This window comes from Echiichthys vipera, assembly GCF_963691815.1.
Source record: "Echiichthys vipera genome assembly, chromosome: 1".
Classification (NCBI taxonomy): domain Eukaryota; kingdom Metazoa; phylum Chordata; class Actinopteri; order Perciformes; family Trachinidae; genus Echiichthys; species Echiichthys vipera.
The window spans coordinates 39,125,239-39,151,613 of NC_139826.1; the positions used below are offsets into that span (position 1 = coordinate 39,125,239).

General features: G+C 47.3%; 1 protein-coding gene across 16 annotated transcripts in view; it reads right to left on the minus strand.

The window, feature by feature from the left end:
• herc1 (HECT and RLD domain containing E3 ubiquitin protein ligase family member 1) overlaps positions 1-26,375 on the minus strand; it is a 72,299-nt gene that overhangs the window by 15,121 nt on the left and 30,803 nt on the right. For 5 of the 16 annotated variants that reach the window (XM_083914748.1, XM_083914749.1, XM_083914751.1 and 2 more), the window contains exons 24-59: positions 26,018-26,138; positions 24,821-24,872; positions 23,811-24,082; positions 21,796-22,011; positions 21,567-21,687; positions 20,933-21,170; positions 20,665-20,837; positions 19,845-20,000; positions 19,645-19,751; positions 19,357-19,467; positions 19,103-19,273; positions 17,613-17,852; positions 17,436-17,519; positions 15,064-15,623; positions 13,368-14,013; positions 12,730-13,003; positions 12,413-12,650; positions 12,132-12,298; positions 11,135-11,251; positions 9,530-9,785; positions 9,128-9,249; positions 8,812-9,038; positions 8,147-8,415; positions 7,016-7,068; positions 6,713-6,913; positions 6,371-6,545; positions 5,980-6,241; positions 4,801-5,014; positions 3,784-4,043; positions 3,572-3,699; positions 2,591-2,727; positions 1,161-1,361; positions 949-1,079; positions 615-838; positions 299-419; positions 17-163 (exon numbers count right to left, since the gene is read on the minus strand). In XM_083914748.1, coding sequence (XP_083770874.1) covers positions 17-163; positions 299-419; positions 615-838; positions 949-1,079; positions 1,161-1,361; positions 2,591-2,727; positions 3,572-3,699; positions 3,784-4,043; positions 4,801-5,014; positions 5,980-6,241; positions 6,371-6,545; positions 6,713-6,913; positions 7,016-7,068; positions 8,147-8,415; positions 8,812-9,038; positions 9,128-9,249; positions 9,530-9,785; positions 11,135-11,251; positions 12,132-12,298; positions 12,413-12,650; positions 12,730-13,003; positions 13,368-14,013; positions 15,064-15,623; positions 17,436-17,519; positions 17,613-17,852; positions 19,103-19,273; positions 19,357-19,467; positions 19,645-19,751; positions 19,845-20,000; positions 20,665-20,837; positions 20,933-21,170; positions 21,567-21,687; positions 21,796-22,011; positions 23,811-24,082; positions 24,821-24,872; positions 26,018-26,138 — 7,192 coding nt within the window. The remainder of the gene's footprint in view (positions 1-16; positions 164-298; positions 420-614; positions 839-948; positions 1,080-1,160; positions 1,362-2,590; positions 2,728-3,571; positions 3,700-3,783; positions 4,044-4,800; positions 5,015-5,979; positions 6,242-6,370; positions 6,546-6,712; positions 6,914-7,015; positions 7,069-8,146; positions 8,416-8,811; positions 9,039-9,127; positions 9,250-9,529; positions 9,786-11,134; positions 11,252-12,131; positions 12,299-12,412; positions 12,651-12,729; positions 13,004-13,367; positions 14,014-15,063; positions 15,624-17,435; positions 17,520-17,612; positions 17,853-19,102; positions 19,274-19,356; positions 19,468-19,644; positions 19,752-19,844; positions 20,001-20,664; positions 20,838-20,932; positions 21,171-21,566; positions 21,688-21,795; positions 22,012-23,810; positions 24,083-24,820; positions 24,873-26,017; positions 26,139-26,375) is intronic. The other 11 variants (XM_083914742.1, XM_083914753.1, XM_083914756.1 and 8 more) reach the window with 5 other exon arrangements.

Consider the following 26,375-nt stretch of genomic DNA (forward strand, 5'->3'; position numbering starts at 1 on the left):
TGTGTTTGTTTCTTACCCTCAGGGACCAGATGTTCATGAGGCCTCCCACTCCTCCAGATGCCAGAGCCAGGCCGTCAGGGCTGAAGGCCAGCGTCCTCACCGGGGTGATGTGGCCCTTCAGCTGGAAAACACACGTGGCCCCGTTTCCTGACCACCGGGAAGACTGCACCACAGAGACAGCAGGTGAGTGGAGGTATGGACGTATGTGCAGAGACATTAAACAGCACGATAAACTGGTGTGAATCTGCAGGTTTAGTCAAAAATGTTTAGAAGCTGAGGCAACATTCAATGTAAGTACCATGAATTTAGGCTTCGCTTCGTTCTCCCACCATCCCTCTGACTCAGAGGAGGAGGATTCTGGGAAGTTTGATATGTTTTGTGGAACAGTCCAGACGGAGACTAAGCCGTTCTGGCAGCATCTGGAAAAACAACAACACAGCGACACATGAAGACTCACCAAAACAAAGGAAATTATATGGAGAATATATTATCCTCGTGTCACAACTTCCTTTACAAAGTAAAACTCATTTAAATGATGTGTGCGGAGGGACGAGGACACCTAATAAACCAATAAAAATGGAATAAGTCCTGCTTAGCAGTCGAGGACAACCTACATGGCGAACATGCTGAGGGGCTTTGGGCCACGTCCAATCAGGCTGCACCAGGCCACGCCGTTAACTGGGGAGGGGTGTCGAAGGCTCTGCAGGCAGCGCCAGCCCGAGCCGGAGCCTGAGTCGGAGTGAGAGTCCGGACTCGCCCACAGCTTCACCGTCTCCTCTTTGGCACAAGTCAGCAATATCTGACCGGAAGGACTCCACTTCATACTGGTGATTGACTCCTGTAGAAACAGACACAGTCTCTTCTGAGTGGGGCTGCTGCTTACGATTTTTTATATCCATTAATCAGCCGACTGTTTGAGAAGGAGTTGAAGAAGTAGAAGCAGTTTACCTTGTGTGCATCGATGACCACGATGGCTCCTTTTTCTAAGGGCTCTTTGGATCCTATCAGCAGCTTCCCATCTGCGTAGCCCACAGCAAAAGGCTTGTCCTCACTGTACCAGGCTATGTGCATCACTGCCACTGAGAGAGGAGCGTCGTTATCAAACACGTGTAAACTACTGTGAATCTGTTAAAAACACAGACTTATCGCTCTCTTCGTACCATCTTTCCTGTAGCAGTGCTCCAGCTCGGTGCGGTGCATGCTGGAGGTATCCAGCACCTCAATGAGGCCCAGAGATCCGTCCATTCGACCCACCAGCAGCATGTCTTTGGGTTCCCCGCACCACAAGGACTCGGCACTCTCTTTGGGCCAAGCCAACGCCGACACCCAGTGAGGCTGCACGTCCAAAAGGCCCTTTCCACCTGAGAGGAGGTCACACTTAGAGTTAGAGCCCGGTCATTTTATTACACGGATCACCGCTGCTGCTCTTGTTTCTGTATTATCCACTGTAACGTCAGACCTCCTGATTACATCGGCCCAGTGAATGTAAATGTGTCTCTGGGCGCACTCACACTGTCCTTCCGCACCGGGCCAAAACCGTTTTTTCAGCTAAAGCCTAGTGCGTTTGACCAGCGTGAGTTCAACCGCTCCACGCATAACTGCGGTGAGAGAGGTGGGCTTTTGTAGAGCGCGTTTGCACATGTACGAGCACGAGCATGCGCACGTGTACGAGCAATAGCACGAGCATTAGCACGAGGCCTACGGCGGTTCTGACATCATTTATGTGCCCCTGTTCGGACATAGAAAATAGAAGGATGGGACCATGCACGGACATTTAACAACTACAACAATGGCGGCGAAAGGTTCATGTTGGTGTGATGCGGAGGTGGAGTGTTTACTGCAGATTTGGTCGATGAAAAGATTCAAAAACAGTCGACAAGACGCACAAAAACTCCGAGGTCTACGGAAAGATCTGGAAACAAAGCCACGCATCGCCATGACGTCATCAATGCGTGTGACGTGTTACGACGTGGGGGAGGGGGGACAAGTACCCTAAAGCCCGGAGCTTTAGGGTACTTACAACGTGTGGATGTAACTTGAATAGAAGTTAAAATAGTTATTTATTTATTATTTGAAGGACAGAAGAACATCATTAATACAACAGCTGACTTTAAACCTGCATGTTTATACTTTATAAGCTGTTGTTAAACGTACTGAGGTGTTTAATGTGTTGAACTGAGAAAGCACACAGAAAGAAAGATGGTGGTGCACAGACAGGCACATTTATGGCACAGGAGAAAATGTGCTCATGAAAACTAATAAGACTGTGATTGTGGACATTGATCCTGGAGGCGCCTGAACGCGGCTGGTGACAGATGGCTCATGCTGCAGGGTGTGTGGCAGGAGGCAGGAAATGATGATTGGACGGCGTCCAGCGCATCTATTTTTAATGGGATCTATAAAATCTTAATGTCGTCTCATTCATATTCTGCTGACCTCACACATCGGCGACACAAGCTGGACCACAGAACAAACAATATAACAATATAATATAATGATAATCCAACAACTTCATCATTAACATGCTGTCTAATAAATCCAGAACACAATGAGTGAAGAACCCAGACGAGCTACCAAGCTAAATGCGTACCATTAACCTGCCAGATGTTGACCAGCTTCTCCATGGCGGACGCCAGATATTTTCCGGTGACGCTCCACGCCAGAGGAGACAGGCAAGGATCGCTGGGGGATCCCAAACCCGACATGCCCTCCTCTGAAGAGCCGTCACTGAGGAGGCAACACAGGAGGAACACAATGAGAACGAAACTTAAAGTGGAATACAGACGCAAAATCATCCCATGGTCTTTTTCGGCACTTAACTCATCCATCAAATACGCCATTGAGCCAGTTTTTTTCGCGTAACAACTATTAACGGAGAATGGAAGTGGTTAACAGTGTTTAGCTCGGGGCAGTACGGTGAAGGCATTCAAAGGTCTTTTTTAACCACTAATGCTGCTGAAAATAACAGCAGACCTCTGCAGCAGCATGAGAAGAGTCCCTACACACAAAACAAAGCAGCAACAGCGTAGTTAGTGAAGCCAGAGTTTATTAAAAGAGTGTTTTAAAGACTTACCTACTGGCCCCTGTACCAGCTCCTCTCATAGTAAAGTCCATTACAGTGGATTACCAAAGTCAATCCCAAAGGAAGGAGCCCATTGGTGCTTTGTTTTGTGTGTAGGGACTCTTCTCATGCTGCTGCAGAGGTTTGCTGTTATTTTCAGCAGCATTAGTGGTTAAAAAAGACCTTCGAATGCCTTCACCGCACTGCCCCGAGCTAACCACTGTTAGCCACAGCCGGATGTTAGCGACTCTGGTTTCTCCGTTAATAGTTCTTAGACGAAAAAAACTGTCTCGATGGCTAATTTGATGAATGTAAGTTACACTTGCGATGCATTCTGACATCTACAGAAAAACGTTAGCATGCATTAGAACGTACAGTAGAACCAACATTTACTATTATAATTAAAAAACAGGTATATGGAGGTAGAGCATTGGGACTGTAGTGTGTGTGTGTGTGTGTGTGTGTGTGTGTGTGTGTGTGTGTGTGTGTGTGTGTGTGAGAAAAGCTTACTCTTTATTGAAGATGCAGGTCTGCTGAAGTGTGTACTGGTTCTTGGTAACGTTCCACATGCGGACCGTCCCATCGTTGCCACTCGTAGCCAACAGGCCTTTCTTACTGCACCAACCACATGTGATGACCTGAGAGAAACACACTTTATTTAATATCAAACTGTTTTGCGTCTAACGCAGCAGGGGAGCGCTCCTCATGTTGCACTGACTCACTCTGCTCTGATGAGCCTCTAGCTTGATGAAGGAGCACTTTCGCAGATCCCCCGCCATGTCGACAAAGGTCTGCGGCCGACTTTGGTTGTTGTCGCGGTCGTGTGCGGCCAGTGTGCGGACCAGCTGCTGCGCGGCCCACTGGCGATGCTGTGAGGAGAGTCGGGAGGACAGGCAACAGGCCGCCAGAGCGTTGGCCAGCTCCAGAGGCCCTACAGCGGAGGGATTATGGGAAGGATGGGCATACAAATGCGCAATTAGACCTGCTCGACACGGAAAAAAAGGTGACAAGGTGGCCCGTGAGTGAGAGAAGGAACACAAATGAGACAAACAGAAAAAACAAAAAGTGACCAGAGAGAAATTATAAATCATGTGCGTATGAAAGCTCTAAGACATTACGGCATGAATTACACAATACATGACAATAATTGTGATGAAATGATTAAAAATACGTAATGAAGCATTGCCCTGACATTAAACTTTGAAAAACACTAACTCGTCCTCATCACAACGCGTCACATACTGCCGTTTGGCGTCACACTCACACTCAGCGCCAAATGCGTGACATACACACGGGGAACACGTAGTTAATGTTTGAATTCACACAAAACTAAGTGACATGGTCCGTGGTCTACTGGGTGGCGGTCTGGCGTTTGTTTGACTCATCCACCACCCTAACCTGCCTCTGCCCGTGGAGTTTGGAGCTCATGAGGATTGAGAGCACTCGTGCGTTTGGCGCTGCAGAGGGCCGGGACAAAACTGCGGTATTTGACGCCATGGGAATGAGAACGGGTGTCCTATTGAAATCATGCAAACTGAGGCGATCAGTGAAACATCTTAACATTTTTGAAAGATAAAAGTATGACACGTGGCTTAACTACTCAAGGCAGTGCCACCTTCAGTCTTATTTCAAAATAAGAGTAATTGGAAAACACCTTAAACAAATGTTACCTACTTCATCCCAAAAAATACATCAACGTGAAATAGAGACAGACTTCCTGCTCCTCCGAGTCAACAAACCTCTTTTCTCCACGTCGGCCTTGTCATGAGCAGGTCTGAGTCTGGCTCCTTTGTCCGCCAGCAGGGCCACCAGAGCCTGCGTGACCACGAAGTTGGGAGAGGTGACGAGCTTGTTCTCCTCGGCCACGCCGCGCAGGAAGCTGGGCAGGAACTTCCTCTGGATGGGATCGTCCACCGTGGTCAGATTCATGCCGGTGGCCGCAGAGATCAGATTCTGGAGAGGAGAGAATAATGCAGAATTGTCAGATACGGTTTTCATGTTTAAATAACACAAACGGAGCAAATCAGAACACAGTGAGGCTGCTTAATGACACACGATTGAATATAAAATGGGAATTCAAAATAAAAGCCCGCCTCCAATGGTTTTCTCAGTTAAAGTGATTTATTTGCAGAATTTACAGCAAATAAGAAAAGTTAAAATAACTGGGAAACATTTTCTTTTAGAAAGACAAGAAGACTGTTGAGTAGAGGTCCTCACAGCGCCTGACTGACTCTAACATCAACAACTCACATTTTAGTTTTAAACAAGATACAACAGGTTCATTAGTGAACCTTAGAGGTGCCCGTGGGTGTATTCCACCTCATTAGACGTATTTTTCCTTTTGGTTTTATTTGAACAATTCATCTCATCTCATCTTCAGCCTCTTATCCGGGGTCGGGTCTCGGGGGCAGCAGCTTTAGCAGGGGACCCCAAACTTCCCTTTCCTGGGCCACATTAACCAGCTCTAACTGGGGGATCCTGAGGCGTTCCCAGGCCAGTGTGGAGATCTAATCTCTCCACCTGGTCCTGGGTCTTCCCCGAGGCCTCCTCCCAGCCGGACGTGCCTGGAACACCTCCCTAGGAGTAATGTTGTAATGTAATAACTTGTATGTAATGCATAATACTGTGAATATTCTTTAATACCTTTATTTTAAAGCAGCCTTCTCAGGACCTTTGCAGAGTCACACGGGTGCAAAAATTGGTTCAAACTCCAGAAATAAAGCTTCAATTTTCACTTCACCTCAAAAATTCCCTATATTTGCTACATATCTGTTAATTTCCCCCTCTTTAATCAGAGTCAGTCTCAAATATCTCATACTGGTCAGGCTTTACTATCGTCCTCTATTAAAATAAAACTGCCCCAGAAGCAGTTTAAAAACAAGGAAAGCAGAAGTCCCAGGCTGCTGAGTGACGTGTACCTGAGTGCAGAGCTGCACCAGCAGCTTGGCGGCGTTGGGACTGTTGGAGGCCAAGCAGCCCACTGCTGTGCTCAGATAAGCCAGACAGGAGATGGGTTTGCTCGCCTTGGCGGCCCCACGGGGCCGTTCAGCGGAGCCTGCTGTAGGACTGGTGGAGAGACCGGCCCGGCCTGCTGCCGCCAGACACATGAGCCTGACCAGAGTCCTGATGTCGGTTAAACCCAGAGACTCCAGACCGGCTGCGAGGCTGCAGCTGGAGCCGCTGTGGGAGAGAGGTCACCGATAAATCACCGTTACACGACAGGGAGAAACTGCTCCCATCTATCTCTCAAGTCAGCAGAAGATCGGACAGACAGATGGACGGACAGACAGAGCATGTACAGCACACTACCTGACAGACAGCAGGGACAGGGCTCTCATCACCATGGTCCTGGCCAGCAGCACCTGGGCTGCAGCTGTCACCCTCCTCAGTGCCATCACCCGGTCATGAGGGTTCTGGAGCGCCGCTGCCTGCTCACCGAGGGTCACTCTGCCCGATGAACTCTTATCCACCGAGGTCTGACAGCCTAATGAACACACACACACACACACACACACACACACTCAGTCAGTTTCCGGTTTAAGAATGCAGAATACCCCACTAGCACAGAGGCCGACGAGAGTTCAGGTTGAACCAGCTGCTTGACTTAAGAATACAGAAGTGTTGAATACGTTGGGATCTGGTCCTGCTCACCTATCTGCAGCAGAGTCTCTTCCATGCTGTTGGTGGCCGTCACCATGGCAATGGAGGCTCCCAACGGGTCGCTGTCAGGGAACTGGACGGCCTCGGGGACGACCCGGCGCTCATTAAGGCCCAACGGTCCAGCCAAAAGCTCAAACTCCTCCTCCCCGGTTAGCTTCTCGTCTTCGTCAACGTCCAGCATGTCCCAGTCCTCTGCAGCGGGACGGACAGACGCAAACAATTTAAAATCAAAGAAACATTTAATTCATCACGTTGAAATTCATCTTGACTTTGATAGTTGGCAGTGCGCCTCACCTTCATAGACGCTGTCCTGCTTCCCCAGGAGGTCAGGAGCCTGTCCCTTATACCTGAATACAATCACAGAATAAAATGTTGGGACAAGTCATCTCATCTTATCTTCAGCCTCTGATCCGGGGTCGGGTCTCAGGGGCAGCAGCTTTAGCAGGGGACCCCAAACTTCCCTTTCCCGGGCCACATTAACCAGCTCTAACTGGGGGATCCTGAGGCGTTCCCAGGCCAGTGTGGAGATCTAATCTCTCCAGCTGGTCCTGGGTCTTCCCCGAGGCCTCCTCCCAGCTGGACGTGCCTGGAACACCTCCCTAGGGAGGCGCCCAGGGTTCATCCTTACCAGATGATCCTGAACCACCTCAACTGGCTCCTTTCAACACAAAGGAGCAGCGGCTCTACTCCGAGTTCCTCAAGGATGCTGAACTTCTCCCCCTCTCTCTAAGGGAGACTCCAGACCCCCTCCTGAGGAAACACATTTCACATGCTTGGACCTGGACCTGGTTCTTTGGGTCCTGACCCAGCTTTCATGACCACAGGTGAGGGTAGGAACCAGGACTGAGCCGTAGATCCAGAGCTTTGCCTTCCTCAGCTCTCTTTTCATCACAACGGTGCGGTAGAGCGACTGCAGCTCCGCCCCCGCTGCTCCGATTCTCCGGCCAAACTCACGCTCCATCGTCCCCTCGCTCGTGAACATGATCCCGAGGTCCTTGAACTCCTTCACTTGGGGTCAGGACAATTCATCCGTACAGAAATAAAACAGAATGTGTGACGAGTGCAGCATGACACACAGTCACGATAAACTCTGATGCCCGGTCCAACTGATTTGGACATTTGCGTTCTTACACACAGCCCTGCCAGGTAATGTCCACATAGTTTCAGGTTTGCAGTGCACATTTATGACACTTTGTTACCCCAACACAATTACGGCGACAAAGCTGGATTTTTTAGGCCAAATACTTCATCTTTAAATGTAACAAGTCTCTTCCACTTGTATACTAAATAATGGCCCATATATATGGTATTTGGTGAAGACAGGGTTTCTAAATGACCTAAAACGTATCTCACTTAAATCTCTTGTTCCTTATAGTCTGACATATAAATATTTTATATATATAGTTCTTTCTCAGGTGTGCGTACCTCTCCACAATAGGGACTTTGGCCTTGCTCTTGATGGCCAGGTACTTCTCTCTGCAGCCCCCACACAGCAGGTAGTAGGGGTTTCCACTCCCACACTCGCCTCCGAACCAGCCGTCCACGTAGGAGCCGTTGCTGCGGTAACCTTGCCTGTTGGCGCTGCGGCCACAGCCCGGGTGGCTCTTCTTCATGTGTTGATTGAAGTTGGCCACATTGGCCTCGCACAATTCGCACACCACCACTTCGTCTCGATCGTCCGTCTCACATACGTGCTGCGAGGCATGGAACAATTACAGAGGAACACACACACACATTCACATACATGAAGAGAAACACGACACACACGAGACAAAGTTGTTCAGAGCAGCAGTTAAACTTACATGCAATGTGATTTGTTAGAAATATGAATCAACGACAGCTTTGCATTAATGAGTTCCAAGCGACAGGCACTGAGAATAATCATGTTGTTATTATTAAGTCTTTCATTCCATGCCAGTTAGATCAGTGGAGTAAGTGGGCGTTCAGGAGAAGTGTGCTTGAACGCGTGAAGCGGGCATGTCAGCGTGCAGATAGAGTATGAATTCACTGTGAGTGAGAAGTGATGCAGCGAAGGAATAGAGCAGAACGGTGATGGCAGCCCTCTGGACAAAGCATAAAGTCACACACACCCATGTTGGCCAGTCCAGTACCTCCGGGATCCACATTCCCAGAATGTCCGTGTCACTGGCGAGGTCCTGGCCAAACATGGCCTCCATGGTCTCCTCGTCCAGGTCCATCTCCAGCTCTTCATCCAAGTTGAAGTCGTAAAGGGCGCCCGGGTCTTGTTGCTGTTGGAGGGAGGAGACTTCCCGACGTGACTGGCTGTGGTGGGCCTGCACCGAGCGGTACAGTCCAGCTGGGGAAAAGAAGAATTTTAAAGTGAAGTGAGGAGGGGGGAGACGAAGCTGAGGTAACGTAAAAGACGTCTTTTTGGAATATTCTTACCAGCACGGGCTAACAGCGTGCGTGCTGCCAGGTCAAAGCGGTGTTTCCTACCGACAGCAGAGCGGCCTCGGAGCGGACCGCCGCTGGAGGCTGACGCACTGTCCTGCTCCAGACCCTCAGGACTACGAAGTACACAAACACAGACTTTTTAAATACACTTTTACACAGTTTTCTAGCATTCAGTGTAAAATAATTAACTGTAATTTCGATGATGATGCAACACATAATTTTAGCATTTTACATAAATCACACACAGCCTACACACGGGTATTAAAGTTTAAAGATAGGACAGATGTAAAAATGCATCTTTCTCCTGATATGAGCTGCTTGTTAATTAACAGCCTCACTCGGTGGATCAGACCTCTATTACGAAACACTTTCATTTGAGAGTTCCAGCTGTACCTCTCGATGAAGCCCTCCTCCATTTCTGAAGCGTCTGCACTGGCGATGTCTCCGGGGGAGCACAGATACGGGCTCCTGTCCAGAGATTTGCCTCCAGCAGAGGCTGTCGCACCGGGGCAGGACGAGTCAGAGCTGTCGCCGCCGATGCCGCTGCCTCTGGTGTGAGGTTCGTCGTGCTCGTCCTCCGTACCCGGGTGCTCGATCATCCACATGGCCAGCACCGTGATGTTCTGAGCGTCTGCCTCTCCTCGAGCACCTGAGACAACAGGAAAACACACTGGACCCCTCAATATACCACACAATGATACCAAACGTTAAAATATATACTGCTGTGATTTATTAGGGCCATGGTTAAAACGACTCATTCCAAATTCAGTGCCACAATCGTCGAATACCTTCTGCTTGTGCATTGTGGATTCACATCACACTGGAGAGTTTTTCTTCATTCAAACAAGTAAACTACAGCTGTTTCTAACCAGACTGGTTATAATAATGATGTTCACAACTACAGGACTGAGCTTCAACTAAGGGCGCACTCCCACTGTCCATCCGTACTGTGCCCAAACAGGTTTTTCGGGTAAAGCCTAGTTTGTTTGACCAGTGTGAGTGTAACCGCACCGCGCCTGTCTGCGGCCAGCTTGCCGTCCACGGCCTGTTTGGGAGAGGTGGGCTTTTGTAAGCGCTTCTATGGATGTAAGAGCACGAGCGTGCACACGTGTACGTGTACGAGCACGAGGCCTACGGCGGTTCTTGTCATTTCCTGTGCGCCTGTTGGGACGTAGAAAAAGGAGGGACCATGCGTGGACATTTAAAACAATGGCGGCGAAATGTTCACGTTGGTGTGATGCGGAGGTGGAGTGTTTACTGCAGATTTGGTCGATGAAAAGATTCAAAAACAGTCGACAAGACGCACAAAAACTCTGAGGTCTACAGAAAGATTTGTAAACAAAGCCAAGCATCGCCATGACGTCATCAATGCGTGTGACGTGTTACGGCGTGATGACGTATAGACAGAGTACAAACCGGCCTGGCCAACGGGGGGGTGGGGTGCAAGTACCCTCAAGCCGGGGCACGGTACGGACGGACAGTGTGAGTGCGCCCTAAAGGTCTACTTGCATCACCAAGACCAAGAACTAATTCAGTGAAAAGCACTGTTGTATAAAGAGCCGTTTCCTTATGGAACGCTCTTCCTTTAAAAATTAAAAAAGCATTTCAGAAACCTTTAAAATCACTCTTCAGACTTAAGAGTTAGTCTTTTATGTTACCATTTTAAGAACTTTCTTTTAATTGTAACTGAATCTTTGTGTTGTTGTTTTATTGTGAGCTTTTGAAAAGGACCCCAGGAAGACTAGCCTGGCGTTTGTGCGTCAGCTAATGTGGATCCTTAATAAATAATAAACAACAACAGAATGTTACTGAAAGATTTTCTCAATGGAGGAATAGGTTTTCTCTCTTCTGCTGATGGACGAGGTTTTGTAAGCGCCTCCTCTTCCTCAGTCAGTTTTTAGGTTTAAAGCGTGCTCTCTACCGAACTTGTGTTGGTCACAATAAGAATTCAGCTTCAGTGCAGACGGACAGGGGGTGGTGAGGTTGAGTGAGACTGACCCGTGGCCTCCAGAGCTTTGGTGATCTGGCGCAGGGAGAAGCCCATCTCCAACAGAGGCACAGCGATGGCAGGAGGAGGGGGGGACGTGGACAGTCTGCTGCTGGGGTCCGACAGAGCTGGAGCAAACAACAACACAGGTAATGACGTTCCTATGAAATCTGGGATAAAAGCTTAAATAATCTGTTGTGTGCGTCACTTTGTCACTGTTATCATGCAAAACCCTGACACTATTTCATTTTATTTACTCTACACTTATTTGTTTCTTTTATATATTCCCTCAGCCGTCCCATATGGAAAAATTAATAATTTGGATATAATTATTACAGTTTTAATGTAGCAGAGTTTCCCGGAGTGTGTGCCTGAAATAAAGGATAAACCTCCACTAATGTCAAAAGAAGACATTATTACACTCAGGGGGAATGAATTAAGCATCAGGGAAAACAAGCAAAGCTAATAATTAAAAGATAAACAATTTCTGTTTACATTTACTCCCCAACACTAATTGTTTGTTTCCTTCCTCATAAAACATTTGAACATACAATTTGTCTTTTAAGTGTGAAACCTTGTTTACATCCATGTTAACTAGCGTTCAGTGTTCTTCCTCCAGATGTATCACGATCTATTGATTCAGCTCAGCAGGTGACACTTGGCGACTGATCTCGTCTAAGAGTTGCTGTGTCATCATGGATCAGAGCAGCACTTTGCAGTGTCAAAGAAAAAACAAAACTTCTCAGATCAGATCTGAAACCAGGCTGAAGATAGTTTGATATTCACCAGCAGGACACCCAACCGAGAGCAGGGAGCTAATTCCAGGTTAGTTTTTTGACTTGTATCAGAAGCTCTGTGATGTTTGCATTCGTGACTCTCATGTAAACAGTTTCCTAGTAACAGACACTGTGAACAAGCTAAAACGTGTGCAGTTTTCGTACTTTACATTGGCAACGAACTGTACAAGCTTTGCACCAGCAGCCATGTTCACCTGCGTGACATACTTACAGGTTCCCGTTCTGTTTTGTGGTCTGGAGGGCTGAGAGTCAGGAGAGGTGAGACTCTGCCGGCGGCCGACCTCGTCAGAGGGGGAGGTCGGCAGAGAGGACACCGGAGGAGTCTGAGCTCGACGGGTTGGAACCAGGGTGGTGGTCGGGTAGCTTGAGAACATTTGCCTGTCACATCAGAGAGCAGCATTCAATTAATCGTCTCAATTGAATCAAACATTAAAAACAAGGATGCTCATTAACACGAGCCGGCTGACAGTATGTGCAGCCATCTGCTCTGACCTGAGGAGGCTGAGAGGCATGACCCCCGGAGACTCCGAGGCCGGGACAGTCTCTGTGTCTGTGACAGGCGTGGTAGCGGTGGTGGTGTCCTCCAGCGAGGAGCTCATGAAGGAGGTGGTGCTGGAGGCGGAGGGGCTGGTTGTGACTGGGGTTTGTGCCAACTGCTCACCCTCGGTGCCTTCCCCCTCCCCTTCTGGTTCGCTTCTCACTCCTGAGGGAGATAAAAAGACAGAGGAAGCTGAAAAAAACAACTCTCCAGGCACAATTAACATTAACAGGTACTGATCTGGGTACATCGTGTCTCAACACATTCTCACCGGGCTTGGCCTTTCCCCCACTAGGCTCCTCCAGCAGCCCAGTCACGACGAGCTTGTAGATCATGGCCTGAGCCCTCTCCAGGTCCGCCAGGCCCAAGGCCCGCTTGATGGGGGAGCGCATGACTGCCCGCTTCACCATATGGCGCATGAGGAACTGCAGAGCCGCCCGCATCTCCACTTCTTCCTGGCACACTGGCGAGGTGGCAGCTGTGCTTCCGCTGGTGCTGGTGTTCAGATCAGCATTGTGCCCGCTGGGCGCTGCTTCAGGTAGCACCTTGATGTTATGAGGAGAGAAGAGGTTAGCAGAAAAGCCACCTTTTTATACACACACACACATTCTTTATGTGGGCTTTACATTTAATCAATCTTATTGTTCTATTTACACAAAAACAAGGTAGGAAGATTCAAAACATTAAAGAAATAGTTCAACATTTTGAGCTCTGAAATGCACTTCCTGAGTGAGTTTCTTTATTTTTACAGTCTTCATGTTAACAGTAAGAAATCAGAGTAGTATCAATTTTCTCATCCAACTCTCTGCAAGAAAGCCAAGAAGCATCTTTTGCACAATGCCAAACTATTCCCTTTAAATGTCCTCACGCCACTGTAGAACATGTGAGTGAGTAAACAGGCTGCAGTACCTTTAGTATCAGCAGCAGCTCAGCGTACTTGCTGCAGCTCAGCAGGGCGCTGAGGGTCTTCATGGCTCCCAGGTAGAGGTACGACAGCTGCACAGCGTGGATTTCCGACTGCGTGGCAATACAGGAGGGAGAGGGCTCGTGGCTGCGGGAGCCGTGCTCGTGGCCTTTCTTCCTGTTCCCCTCGGCGGGAGTATGAGGAGCTGCAGTGAAAAGGCTCTCATTCTCATCTACCCCTCCGCTAACCACAGAGGAGATCTCACTCTCTGACTTTGAGTTGGGTGCAACGTGTGCTTTCACCTCGTCCAGGCTGTGGGACACACGCAGGTCAGAGGCCGCGGTGTTTGGAGCTGCTCCAGACAACACTCCGGCGTTATCTTTTTGTTCGTTGCGGTTGTGCCCCTCGTTTTCCGCCTTGTCTTCGTTGCTGGTCGGCTCGTGCCCAGTCGAGGCTGCGTTGCGATGCTTTTTGTCGTGGCGTCGCGCGCTGAGCTTAGCGGTGGTTTCGTCGTGGATGCTGGTGAGGTAGGTGAGGTCCAACAGCAGCGAGGCGGTGAGGCCACGGAAACGCGCCACGTCGAAGGGCAGCGGTTCGCAGGGCTCCAGGTTGTATAGTGGAGTGTCACTAGGCGACCAGAAAGTTGGGAAGCTTTAATAGAAGGGATTGGAGAGTGGAAAGAGACAAGGGAAGGAAACACAAAGTGAGGGAAAGGGCAGGAGAGAGAGAGTACAGCATGCAAGACAAATAAAGAGGTGGAATGTGTGGGTCAGGTACAAAAACATGCCGCGTGGTGATTTATTGGACCATGCAGGAGAGTAATGGTGTGAGCGAAGTCAATAAAACAAACGTGAAGACGGTGAATTAGAGGCAGGAAAGGTGGAAGGTGAGAAAGTGATAAAGAGGCTAATGTGTAGCAGGGACGTGAATACAGGCAGTAAGGAAACATTCAGCTCCAACCGTGTTTCAAAATACATTTTATCAGCCGTGTGCTCGCACTGCTGATGACCGTGTCCGCAGCACGTGTGCGGCACAGAACGCCATGCGTAGCACCAGAGGTTAACCTATGTTTTCCATCATCGAAAGGATTTTCTTTTAACGATGATGGAAAAATCAGAAGGTCGTCCGTCATTTTGACAGATTAGAGAACTGAGGGTTGATCCACCGTGACGCTAATGCACATTCTACATTTCTGACTTAAACCCGGTGCCAACAGGGAAGCTGATAACGTTAATGAGGCAACCAGAACGCAGTGCAGCTCACTCAACCGGAGAGGCCAGAGATCAACAGATGTTGCTGATATTTGGCAGCTGAGTGTGGGAATAAATGTGAAGGGACAAATAGCTGCAGTTTTTTAGTGTCCCCCGCTGGCACTGCGGTGTGTGAATGTTTTATTATCAATAAAATTATATTTTTACGACCTTATCCATCAAAATGACAGACGAGACGATGCAACCCCTGCTGTTGGATCATCTCTAAAGGAATTAAAGGGACTTTTCCCCCGTTCAAAATAGTTATTTCACAAAATAAAAGCAGTGAAAGTGTTAAACCGAACGGCAGTGACAGCCAGAATAAATTCATAACTAGCTGATGATTTGGTATATGTATAAAATATACCAGTAAATAACAAATACAGCAACATATACAAAAGAAAAGTGACAAAGAAAAAAAGGTGCCACAGCGAAACTTTTCACCCAGTACCTGATTGTGATCTCGGCCTCGTCCCACTGCACCTTCGCCGAGGTGCTGCCTTCCTTCACCACGCCCAGCAGAGTGGCGTGCCTCCCGGTCTGCTTGTGCACACATCGTCCACCAACACGTAGGCCGGCGTCCGCCCCCCCAATCACGGCCAGGACGGGCCACACCTCTGTGCAGAGCGTCCTCAGGTGGTGGTCCGACAGCTCGCCCAGGCCGTGCTGCCGTCCGTGGCGTCCCCTCTCCTCCTCTGTCCTCGTGGGAGTTTCTTGGCTCTCTCTCTGGGCGTCGTGCTCCTCGCGGCTCTGCACCGAGCGACTCTTTTTCAGCCTCTGCCCGCCGCCGCTGCCAGAAGCACCGGCCGACTCTCTGAAGCACGATTTGATCTTGTGGAGCCGCTCGATGATGGTCTTGTTGATGCGGTGGGTCCAGTGGTCGGTGCGGTGTAAGATGCGGATCAGCTGTGTGGTGGCCTCAGCCAGGACCGTGGCCATGGGGCTGCAGACCGGGTCGCCGGGTAACAGGTCTCGAGGTGTCCCCCTCATTTGCATGTCACAGATCTTAACCTGGAATAAATAAGCAGAATAAACATAGAAACACAATATTCAGACAGATGAGATGGCCCATGTACAGTACATAAACAAAGAGATCATTACAAGCTGCACAACTTCTTAGAAAGTTGAGCTGCAATGGAAACGTTAACAGTTAAACACAGATGCCTGAACCAATGCAGCAAGAGTGAGCAAAAAGATGTCCTCAGGGGAGCCAAACTAAAGTTTCTGGATGTCATATTGTCAACTAATTCTAGTCGTCCCTGGACGTCCAGATTGTAGCCTGTCGGGGATGTTTGTCTGCAGAAGATTATGAAATCAAACCTTTCTTGTCCGTCTACAGACGTTGCCTGAATCAGAACAAGCAGATACCAGAACTATTTGGCCATGAGCCTGTTTATTTATTTATTTCAGATTTATTTGAATAAAGACAAATACAAAAACATAGATATGCTTAAAACAGCATCATCTCATGTATGCATCAGTGTTCTAGGGGAGGCTTATTCACAAGATTTGTCCCGAGTAGGGCTTCTGGTTAAAAAAGAAATATATAATAATAATTAAAACAATGATAATAATAATACAGATTAACATTATTAAAATCTGACAATGGAAAGAGCGAGAGACCAGTGTAAAAACTAAATGTGAGCGCAAGGTTGTTGCTGAATTAGCCACAATTCAGTGTTTTGTTTGAATGCTAAAAATGTAGAGACACATTTCGAGTGGTCTGGTAATGAGTTGCATAATTTTGTCCCTTTTACTGAAAAGCAGTTTGAGCAAAAGAAGTTCTGCAGAAGGCAAGGCAGCTTTACTTGTATAGCACTTTTCATACTCAAGGCAGACTCAAAGTGCTTCACAGCAACATGTCATGAATTAAAAAGCATTACAGAAAGACAAAGAGAGACAATAATCAAAACAGTGCGGACGTTAAAAGTGCAAAGATTTAGCAGAAAGCTAAGGTGAACATAAAAGTTTTCAGTCTAGTTTTAAAAGTGGTCAGAGTGAAAGACTCACATCTTCAGGAAGTTTATTCCAGCTGTTTGTTGCACAATGACTGAAAGATGCTTTCCCTTGATTTGAGTTTAACAGATTGGCCTCATATTGGATCTTAGTGCTCTAGAAGGCTGATGTAGTGGGAGCATATCAGTGATATACTTGGACCATGTAGTGATTTATATGTGAGCAGGAGAATTTCGTACAGGAAGCCGGTGTAATGATTTAAGAACTGGTGTAATGTGCTCACATGTTTTGGTCTTTGTCAGAACTCTAGCAGCAGCGTCCTGACCAAGCTGCAAGGAGACCATTACAGTAGTCCGGCCTACTGGTCATAAAGGCACGGACACGTTTTTCTAAGTCTTGAGCTGACGTGAGCCCTCTGAGTCTTAGGTAGGCCGATGTTGTTACTGATTTGATGTGACTGTCAAAATGTAAATCAGAATCCATAATAACCCCAAGATTTCTGGCTTTATTTGAGGTTTTCAGAAGAGGAAACTACAAGTGCCTTTTGGCGTTGCGGTGGTGGATCCGGTTACACTATGCAGTCTTGTTATTGCCTTGCAGAGCAGTTGGGGAGCAGCGTTATTTAGGCATTTGAAGACCAATTGAAATATATTCAAAGAGATCAAATTAGTAAAACTTAGGATCATGAAACCTTATTCTTTTCTTGCATTCTGAGTATAGACGACAATGCACATTAACCAACATTGAACACATCGATGTAAATGCGTCATCGTAAGCACAACAGATCATTTGTTCCCAAACCACTGTAAACAAAGCCAGCAGAGGTGAAGAGGTACGTCAGACAGGTGCACAGGTGTATTCTCTTACCTTCTCTCCTGGGTTACTGCTGTAGAACATCACACAGGGAAAGAGCTCCGTGGCGTCAACATCCTCGAAGGCTAACTTTGGTTCCTGTGGAAGCACAAGTGAACAGTTAGAGACGCCCCTGACGACTAACGGGGACATATCTGCTCCAGTATCTGAGATTGAGCGGGCGCCTCTCACCTCTCCGTTCTTGCCAAAGGAGATGGTTCTGGCCTCCATGTCCAGGACGCAGGTGATGAAATCTCCCTGAGTGAAGCTGCTGAGCGTCAGCGTCTGCTCCCCGTTGTGATACAGGTTGCCGCTGTACGCTCGGTACAGCCACATGTCTGACGTGGTGCGGTGGTTGAAGTCGTGCACGGGCCAGCGTGACACGCCGACACATGTACCCTCGTTGCCTCGGTTCTCCTTTACGATGTAAAACTATAAAAGGAGATAAAACGTGAAATCAATCAAGACAAGGGGAAAAACAGACGGCTGACTTTATACGGTGTTCCCGAAGCTTAACAGTAAAACTCAAACACTTTCAAGGAACCTTAAGTCTCGTTTTTTTATTGTAGCTCATGATTTCTTTGATTAGGGGCGGACTTTGAATGAGCCTTTGTCTCTTGCACTGTAATTTATGTCTTTCTATCTTTATAATGGCAAAGAAACTAAATTAAACATTTTTCTAAAGAATATATTCTAAATATTCCTAATTGTGAAAATAAAACGGTTAAAAATAAACATTTTCAAAAATGTCAAGACTTTGTACGAACCCTGTTCATACCCCCCCCCCCCCCCCCCCTTTCCTATCAACCTTCAGTCGTACTTAAAATAAAAGGCACAAAAAAGCAAAAAAATGTAATCTTTCTCGGAGCGTCCCCGATTAAAAATGTTCATAGTCGAATCTAATTCGTCACGTCTCGCCTACAGTCGACTGATCATCGAATACATTTTTTTTTTGCTCATGAAAAACCCTCTGATCCGGTGGGGCGCTGTGAACATGAAGCAGACGACGGCGGGTGCACGTGAGTCCAGCGCTGCGCGGTCACGCGTGTCAGGCAGAGGGTTACTGAGAGATGTGATGTCTGATTTCTGACAGGAGCGTCTGATTAAAAGTGTTTGTTGTTAGAACATAAACGTGTTTTGTTTGTATCTTTCTTTTACGGTATATTTAAAACTGTAGTTTCACTTTCACGGCGCAGTGTCAGACTGAACGCCTCCAATGAAAAACAACAAATATTAAAGTAAATGATGCTGATGATTAAACAGCAGCAGACTGTTGTAGTTCTGACGCTCAGAGAGATTTAAAGCCAAGATGCTCTGATGGTGCCGGATTCTGGATAGAACAACTTTGTCTAAGAGGGGGAGGGGGTTATTCCTGCACACTAAGGGGACAGATTAAGAGCACAGGAGTTATTCTCACATATTTAGCAGCACTATTTATTAACAGGCTTATATTTATACCCAAATAGGCTCTTTATCATGGTTGATTGGGAGAAACCAAGCATCTCTATGTAAAATCAGACGTTCACACCCCCAGAGCAAGAATGGAATAATCCAGTGTTTCATAACCACATTTTGCGATGATTCGACTGAGATCGGCAGTCGACTCAGACTCCTTGGAGCGAATCCATGTACAATCCATGTTTTTGTGCCATGTGCAATGACTTAATCAAACCATACTGTACCTTCCACTGATAGCATCCAGAGGAGATTCCAGTGGAGGCCAGGCCGTAGCCTTTGCCCCCACTGCCATGCGTCAGCCCCTGGCCGTTTTCCACCACACAACACTGAGCCTTCTCCGGGTCGAAGGACACTTCCTGGATGGGAAGGTTCTCGTCCTCCTCCTCTGAATCTCCCTGTGGGTTAAAGAAACCGTCAGTGAAACAAAAGATGATAATCAGGACACATGCGTAGGGACGGAGAGCGGTTGGTTTCACACCTGTAGTTTGAGTTCCTGAACTTTTTCTTTGATCTGGATCGAGTGTTTGGCTTGAGCGATGGGAGCTTCCCACATGCAGTCGGATAACAGGGCGAACAGCCGCTCAACGACCTGGAAGAGAACAAGCGGTTCAGCTCGCTGACAGACTCCGGCCTGTTGTTGACGACTTGTTGACATGGCGCATTTGGACGAGACTAAAACCTCTGATAAAAACGACCCCTTAACCCACGTCCCCACATTAAACCAGTCCTGTCTGAATTGGGCCTTTCACGCAGCGAAGTGGCCTACCTGTGTCATCTGGTCATCCTCTATGTTGGCCTCACAGGCGGGCAGGACAGCCTCCAACACATGAAGTGCGAGGAGCCTCGTTCTCAAGTTTCCCACCAGAGGGACCCCTGAAAGTAACAGCCACCGAAAGTTAAGGCCTCAGCGATGTTGTCATTATATTAAGAACCACACGTGTACGTATCTGACATCCATCATCGTACCTGAGCAGCATTTCTGTGCAGCAATGTTGAGCAGCACCTCGGTCCATTTAGGGGAGGCCATCTTGGACTGGATGGCCTTGGAGGACACCACTCTCCTGAGGAAGACCAGGAAGTCTCCCAGGTGGAGCTCGGCCGTGTGCTGCTTACGGATCAACGCTGAGACACCAGACAATAACGGCACGTGTTACACTTACACAGTGAACATCACTCTGCAAACATTACTTTAAAGCACATTTCAGTTTGGTACCAGATTATATTTATTTCTATTTCTTTATAAAACACAAACCTGATTAAGTTTTAATCACTATCTGAATGTTTTTTGGTTTTATATTAAATTAGAATTTCTGATATTTAATCAGATGACTACAGGATTTTTTCTAAATTATGTTTCTTTTATTTATTTATTTTGATTTCCTTTTTTGTTTTTCCCCTTAAATGGGGATCTGCTGTGGACGTGTGTGTGTGTGTGTGTGTGTGTGTGTGTGTGTGTGTGTGTGTGTGTGTGTGTGTAAATAAAATAAATAAAAATGAAATAAATGATCACATGTTTGTAACAGATTATGTAAAAATCTTGGTTCTTGTTCCCTGATCATAAGACTCATCTGAGTTTGTCTGTTTTTCAATTCACGGTGAATCTTCTTGTTGACAAAAACACATTTTTATCATTTATAATTTATATTTATCGTTTAGTTTTCATGGGAAAACTGTGAATCATCATCAGCAGCTTTTGTTGATGCTAAATCAAACTGCTCACATGAATTCAATACAGGCCACTGAAACTGACAATAAAAAGAGCAACAAGAACAAACTCCTTTATCACCTCTGAAGTCTTTCTTTTCAGAGTCGGCACTGTCCTCGTGCTTGTTGTCTTCTTGGTCCTTCCCAGAGGAGAGAAGACTGACTCCGGCCTGAGACAGCAGGTTCTTCAGCTGACTGCAGAGCAGGTCCAGCAGCGACTGAACCACCTTGGGACTTAACTTGTCTGCATACGTCCTGCAAACCCAAGGAAAGACACGGCTGTGGATGTTTTATTCAGGTTTACAAAGGTTTTAATGGCGACTCCACTCCTCCAGTTTCAAACCTCTTACCCTGTGCTGATGGCCAGTATCTGCAGCAGGCGTGTGGAGGCCACTTTAAGGGCGGTGCTGAGCTGGGACACGCCAGGCTTCTGCAGCAGCTGGAGCGGCTGTCCCAGCATCGTCTCTGTCCCGCAGAGCTGGGAGAGCACGTTGAGCAGCCCGCTGGAGATGGCCAGGGACACGTCCACTGGCTGGTAGCGAACGCTCAGCGCAAACACAGTCACCAGCAGGAGGCGCTGCTGGGCTTCTAGGAATGAGAAGGGACGACAGGACGAGATAAAAGCATCAGACTGGAGACTCTTCTCATTTCTCTGTTTAGTGCCTCCTTGTCTCCTCTGTCGATCTCAGCCCGCCATTTTGAAAGATGTCTTAATTCCTAAAAGGCATCTTGAGGGGAGAGGAGACCCGCTGAAGGAGCCCCAAGAGACGATGCACAGGCGTATTGTTTGCGGAGGTCTTTTCGTCCCCCGTCATCGTATTAAAATGACGTTTCTAATGTCTGACTTAATTTCAGGGTACATGCAGGAATCATCAAGTTCACTTTTATACCTTTCAAGACCTTTTTTAAGACCCTTTCCAAACATTTGAAGACCCTATCAATGAGGCTCCACTGCTGGGGATGTGCAGCGGTAGTCTCTCTTACCTATGTGGTGCTTGTTTGCCTGCAGCGCCCTCTCCAGTGTGACAGACAGCTGCTGGTAGATCTTATGAACAGCTGTCTGGATTTCTATCTGGAGGCTCCTCTTAGCTGCTTTTACACCATCCTGTAAAAGAGAAGGATGCACTGGTTTGTTAAGACGGATAAATTCTCTCTTTTAGATCAAACACAATATGTGGGAGTTGTGTAAACTAGCTGGAACTGTGTTCATCACCTGATAGTGATGAAGCTGCACGCTCTCTCTCTTCAGCGCCCCGGTGCCCACGGTGCCGAGGCCAAAACAACCTGCCAGGAACTGCAACCTGACGGAGGTGAGCAAGGAGGAGGACTGGAAGGCACCGCCGGCTCGGTCTGCGTTCCCGGGCTGGCTGCCCTTCTCCTCCATGCCAGAGATCAACACCACGATCTGGTGGAGCGCCTCCAACCGCAGCTGGAGAGAAAACACATCCCAGCATTCAGGTGGATATTCAAACTGAATTCTTTCTTATTATTACAAACAATATGCTGCTGTTTTCAGAAGATTACCTGAAAAACTGTCTAATTCATGACCACACCATAGCTTTGGTTTAAAAGTCTGGTGATGTTCCTGTATTTTTCTTATTATTAATAAATTCCAGATACAGGGTTTCAACACATTTACCACTTCTAAACTCCAGACTTTTCCAGACTTCTCAGAGGACTTTTCAGTCAATATTCAACATCTGAACACCAATTGTTAGATGCTTATTATGACAATAAATGGTTTTAAAATCCAGCTTTTAACGCGTATGTTAAATTCTGACTGTGTGCCGTTATGTTGCCAAGTAATTAAAGACATTTTTACAGACGTGTTGCAGCTCATATAAGTGAATGAACTCCAAACCGAGACATGTTCAATGCCAGAGCTGCAGCTATCGGATCTTTTTGTAATCGAGTATTCTAACGATTATTCCAGAGATTAATCGAGTAATCGGATAAAAAATAAATACATTTTGCGTAAAAATGTCTTAGAATTTGTGTTGTTTTGCTAAAAAATATATTATGTCTTGGGTGTGGCAGTCTAACAGGGGTGTGTGTGTGTTTGTGCGTAAGAGGGGAGAGGGGGAGAGAGAGAGAGAGAGAGAGAGAGAGAGAGAGAGGGAGGGAGAGAGAGAGAGGGAGAGAGAGAGAGAGAGAGAGAAGAGAGAGAGAGAGAGGGAGGGAGAGAGAGAGAGAGGGAGGGAGAGAGAGAGAGAGGGGGAGGGAGAGAGAGAGGGAGGGAGAGAGAGAGGGAGAGAGAGAGGGAGGGAGAGAGGGAGGAGGGAGAGAAGGAGGGAGAGAGAGGGAGGGAGAGAGAGAGGGAGGGAGAGAGAGAGGGAGGGAGAGAAGGAGGGAGAGAGAGAGAGAGGGAGAGAGAGAGAGGGAGAGAGAGAGAGAGAGAGAGAGAGAGAGAGAGAGAGAGAGAGAGAGAGAGGAGAGAGAGAGGAGAGAGAGAGAGGGGAGAGAGAGAGAGAGGGGGAGGGAGAGAGAGAGGGGAGGGAGAGATAGAGGAGGAGAGAGAGAGGGAGAGAGAGAGGGAGGGAGAGAGAGAGGAGGGAGAGAAGGAGGGAGAGAGAGGGAGGGAGAGAGAGAGGGAGGGAGAGAGAGAGGAGGGAGAGAAGGGAGGGAGAGAGAGAGAGAGGGAGAGAGAGGAGGGTAGAGAAGGAGGGAGAGAGAGAAGGAGGGAGAGAGAGAGAAAGGTAGGGAGGGGAGAGAGAGGGGGAGGGAGAGGTAGGGAGGGAGAGAGAGAGGAGAGGAGAGAGAGGAGAGGAGAGAGAGAGTAGAGAGAGAGGAGAGAGAGAGAGAGAGAGAAGATGTGTGTGCTGGAGGCAATACACTCGCATTACGCTCGTGTTTTTACTCAAACAGGTTTCAAAGACAAACAGATTCATTTAGAAAGTGAATTAACGAGGATCAGGAAGGAAACGTTATGTTCAACATTCATGAAAAAACGTTACCCATGCTCTTCCTGTTTATCCGTAACTGCAGCACTACAGAGGGAATCATACGTTCATACATAAATCATATACCGTAAATAGATCATTGTGTGGTTCACTCTATATGGTAAGTGTCCTGGGGTCAATTTTGTTATGATTTCACATTGTAAATAAAACAGTGTTATGAACAAGTATAAAAATCCTTTGTCCACTGGCTGTCAATGTGTTTTCATTAAAAAACAAGTGACTTGTGCCTGTCTTAAAGAGGGAGACAAGTCCTGAGAGAGCCCCTCACCTCGGCCCTGCTCTGCTGCTGCTCCATGGCCAGGATGGTCGCCTGCGGGCTGGTGGACATACTTTCTTCTGGCTCCTTGAAGGCCGGAGCCAGGCCCACATCCCCGCTGATGAAACTGACCATGTTGTCAATGAGAGCGTGGATGCCCAGGGAGCGGCTCAGGTCCAGGTCAGACTCTTCGTAAGAGTGCGCCGAGCCGTAGCTCCGCTGGCGGCTCAGTTTGGCCCGGAACCAGGACTCGGCGAGGGAGTCTGGCGAGCTTTGAAGTAAGCCTGGAGACGGGAGGAGAGGAAGAGACGCCTTTCAGATGCACACATGCACAACATTACTGATTTGACGGATAGGCCATGTTGCTTTTAAGTACTTAAGAGCTATGCAGTGCAATGCATTATTACTCTATGAGAGTTTGTCAAATGGCCAAATGCTGACTCGTCATGCGGGCACAAGCCTTCAGCAGCCATTATGGATTCATCTTTAATGGACCCACTGAGTTTCCAACACCCACTGAGGAAGAAATGCTGCAGTTGAGAAGTGAAATGGTAACCACAGCTAGTGTTTCCATACATAAGTGAGAGGACTGAAGCTAAAGTATCAGCGCTGATGGTTTCTATTTACGTTTTCTTCAGCATGACAAATCACATTCTTCACAGGAAATGAGCCTTCATTGTGCAAAGTAACAAACGTTGGAGGCAGGAGAATGAGCCGTTATTTGTACAATAGGCACATCCGTATGGTCTTTCTTTTTTGCTGACAGCGCAGAGAGAAGAGTATGAAGGGATGAACGTGGGGCATCACAGTCATGGAGGTATGAGCCAACAAGAGGAAGAAACATGCCATCGTTTACTTGCTTGGAGCTCCTCTTGTGTTTGGGGCTCAACTGCCCCAAAAGAAGCAAATAAACTATCCACACGGGAATCAAAAGACAGAGAGACAAGAGTAACGCATGATTGATGACCTGTAATCACCTTTACTCGCAACATTAGACACAACCGTCTGCAAATGATCTTTACCTCTCTTTTTGTGAGAGAAGGCCAAGTCCAGGTCAACGTTTCTCCTTCCACTCTGAAAGAGAGAACAGAGACAAAGATACAAAGCAGTGAGACGAGGTGTGTGTGTGTGTGTGTGTGTGTGTGTGTGTGTGTGAGAGAGCTGGCTGATAACTCAATTTGATCATTTTCAATGGAATCGTATGGTGAAAAAGTCAAATTGAGATATCGTGAGACACAATTACGTTGTCTAGATTGACAATAAGAAGAACATTAACAAACTTCTCAGAAAATGTTTCTAAAATACCTGAAGGAATATCATTTAAAAATTGCAGTTTGGGTTTTATAATCAACACCGTCAGACACAAATTAGGGCTCCCAGATATCAGAGCATGCGAGTGGTAGGCAAGGCAAGGCAAGGCAACTTTACTTGTATAGCACTTTTCATACACAAGGCAGACTCGTGTCTGCTTCACAGCAACATGTCATGAATTCAAATGCATTAAAGAAAGACAAAGAGAATAAAACACAGACAATAATAAAAACAGTACAAAGATTTAGCAGAAAGCTAAGGCGAACATAAAAGTGTTCAGTCCAGTTTTAAAAGTGGTCAGAGTGGGTGAAAGGAAGTTTATTCCAGCTGTTTGTTGCATAATGACTGAAAGATGCTTTCCCTTGATTTGAGTTTAACAGATTGGCCTCAGAGGATCTTAGTGATCCAGAAGGCTTATGTAGTGGGAGCATATCAGTGATATACCTCGGCCCTAGACCATGTAGTGATTTATATGTGAGCAGGAGGATTTCGTACAGGAAGCCAGTGTAATGATTTAAGAATTGGTGTAATGTGCTCACATTTTCTGGTCTTTGTTAAAACTCTAGCAGCAGCGTTCTGAACAAGCTGTAGCTGCCTGACAGATTTTTTGGGAAGCCCTGCAAGGAGACCGTTACAGTAGTCGGTAGTAACGTTTGTTCTCCTTTCTCCGTCGCTCAGAGCTGCTCTGCTCAACTAGGTTTAACCTGCTGCACTCAAACTGCTCACCACAAGAAAGACGAAAAGATAAAAAGAACATAGAAACTCAAAAAACTGAGGAACATACACAATACAAAGAAGTTATAAATAAGTGTAAGAGAGGTAGTGTCTGAGGGGAATACATACATAAAGAAAAATAACTAGCACATGCCCAGAAGATGATATGTTAGAAGATGACATTAGACGTTTACCAGAGTGTACCCCTCTTCGTCTGACTCGGGCTGGGAGAGGTCCGACTCGCTCCTGGACTTCATCAGTCTGTAACTCGGGCTGCTCTGCACCGAGCGGCTCTCTGCACTCAGACTCTCACTCCTGCAAACACAAACACACCACACACAAGGATTCATCAGCTTTGTCGTGCCTAATTCAACCCCACTTACAAATGTGACTGAACTAAACAAGATTTCACCCCCAAAGACAAATAAGCGCACTCACATTGTGCCTCCGTACCGTGCCCAAACAGGTTTCACGGCTAAAGTCTAGTTCCTTTGACCAGTGTGAGTGCAACCGTACCGCGCCTAGCTGCGACACGCTTGCCGTCCACGGCCC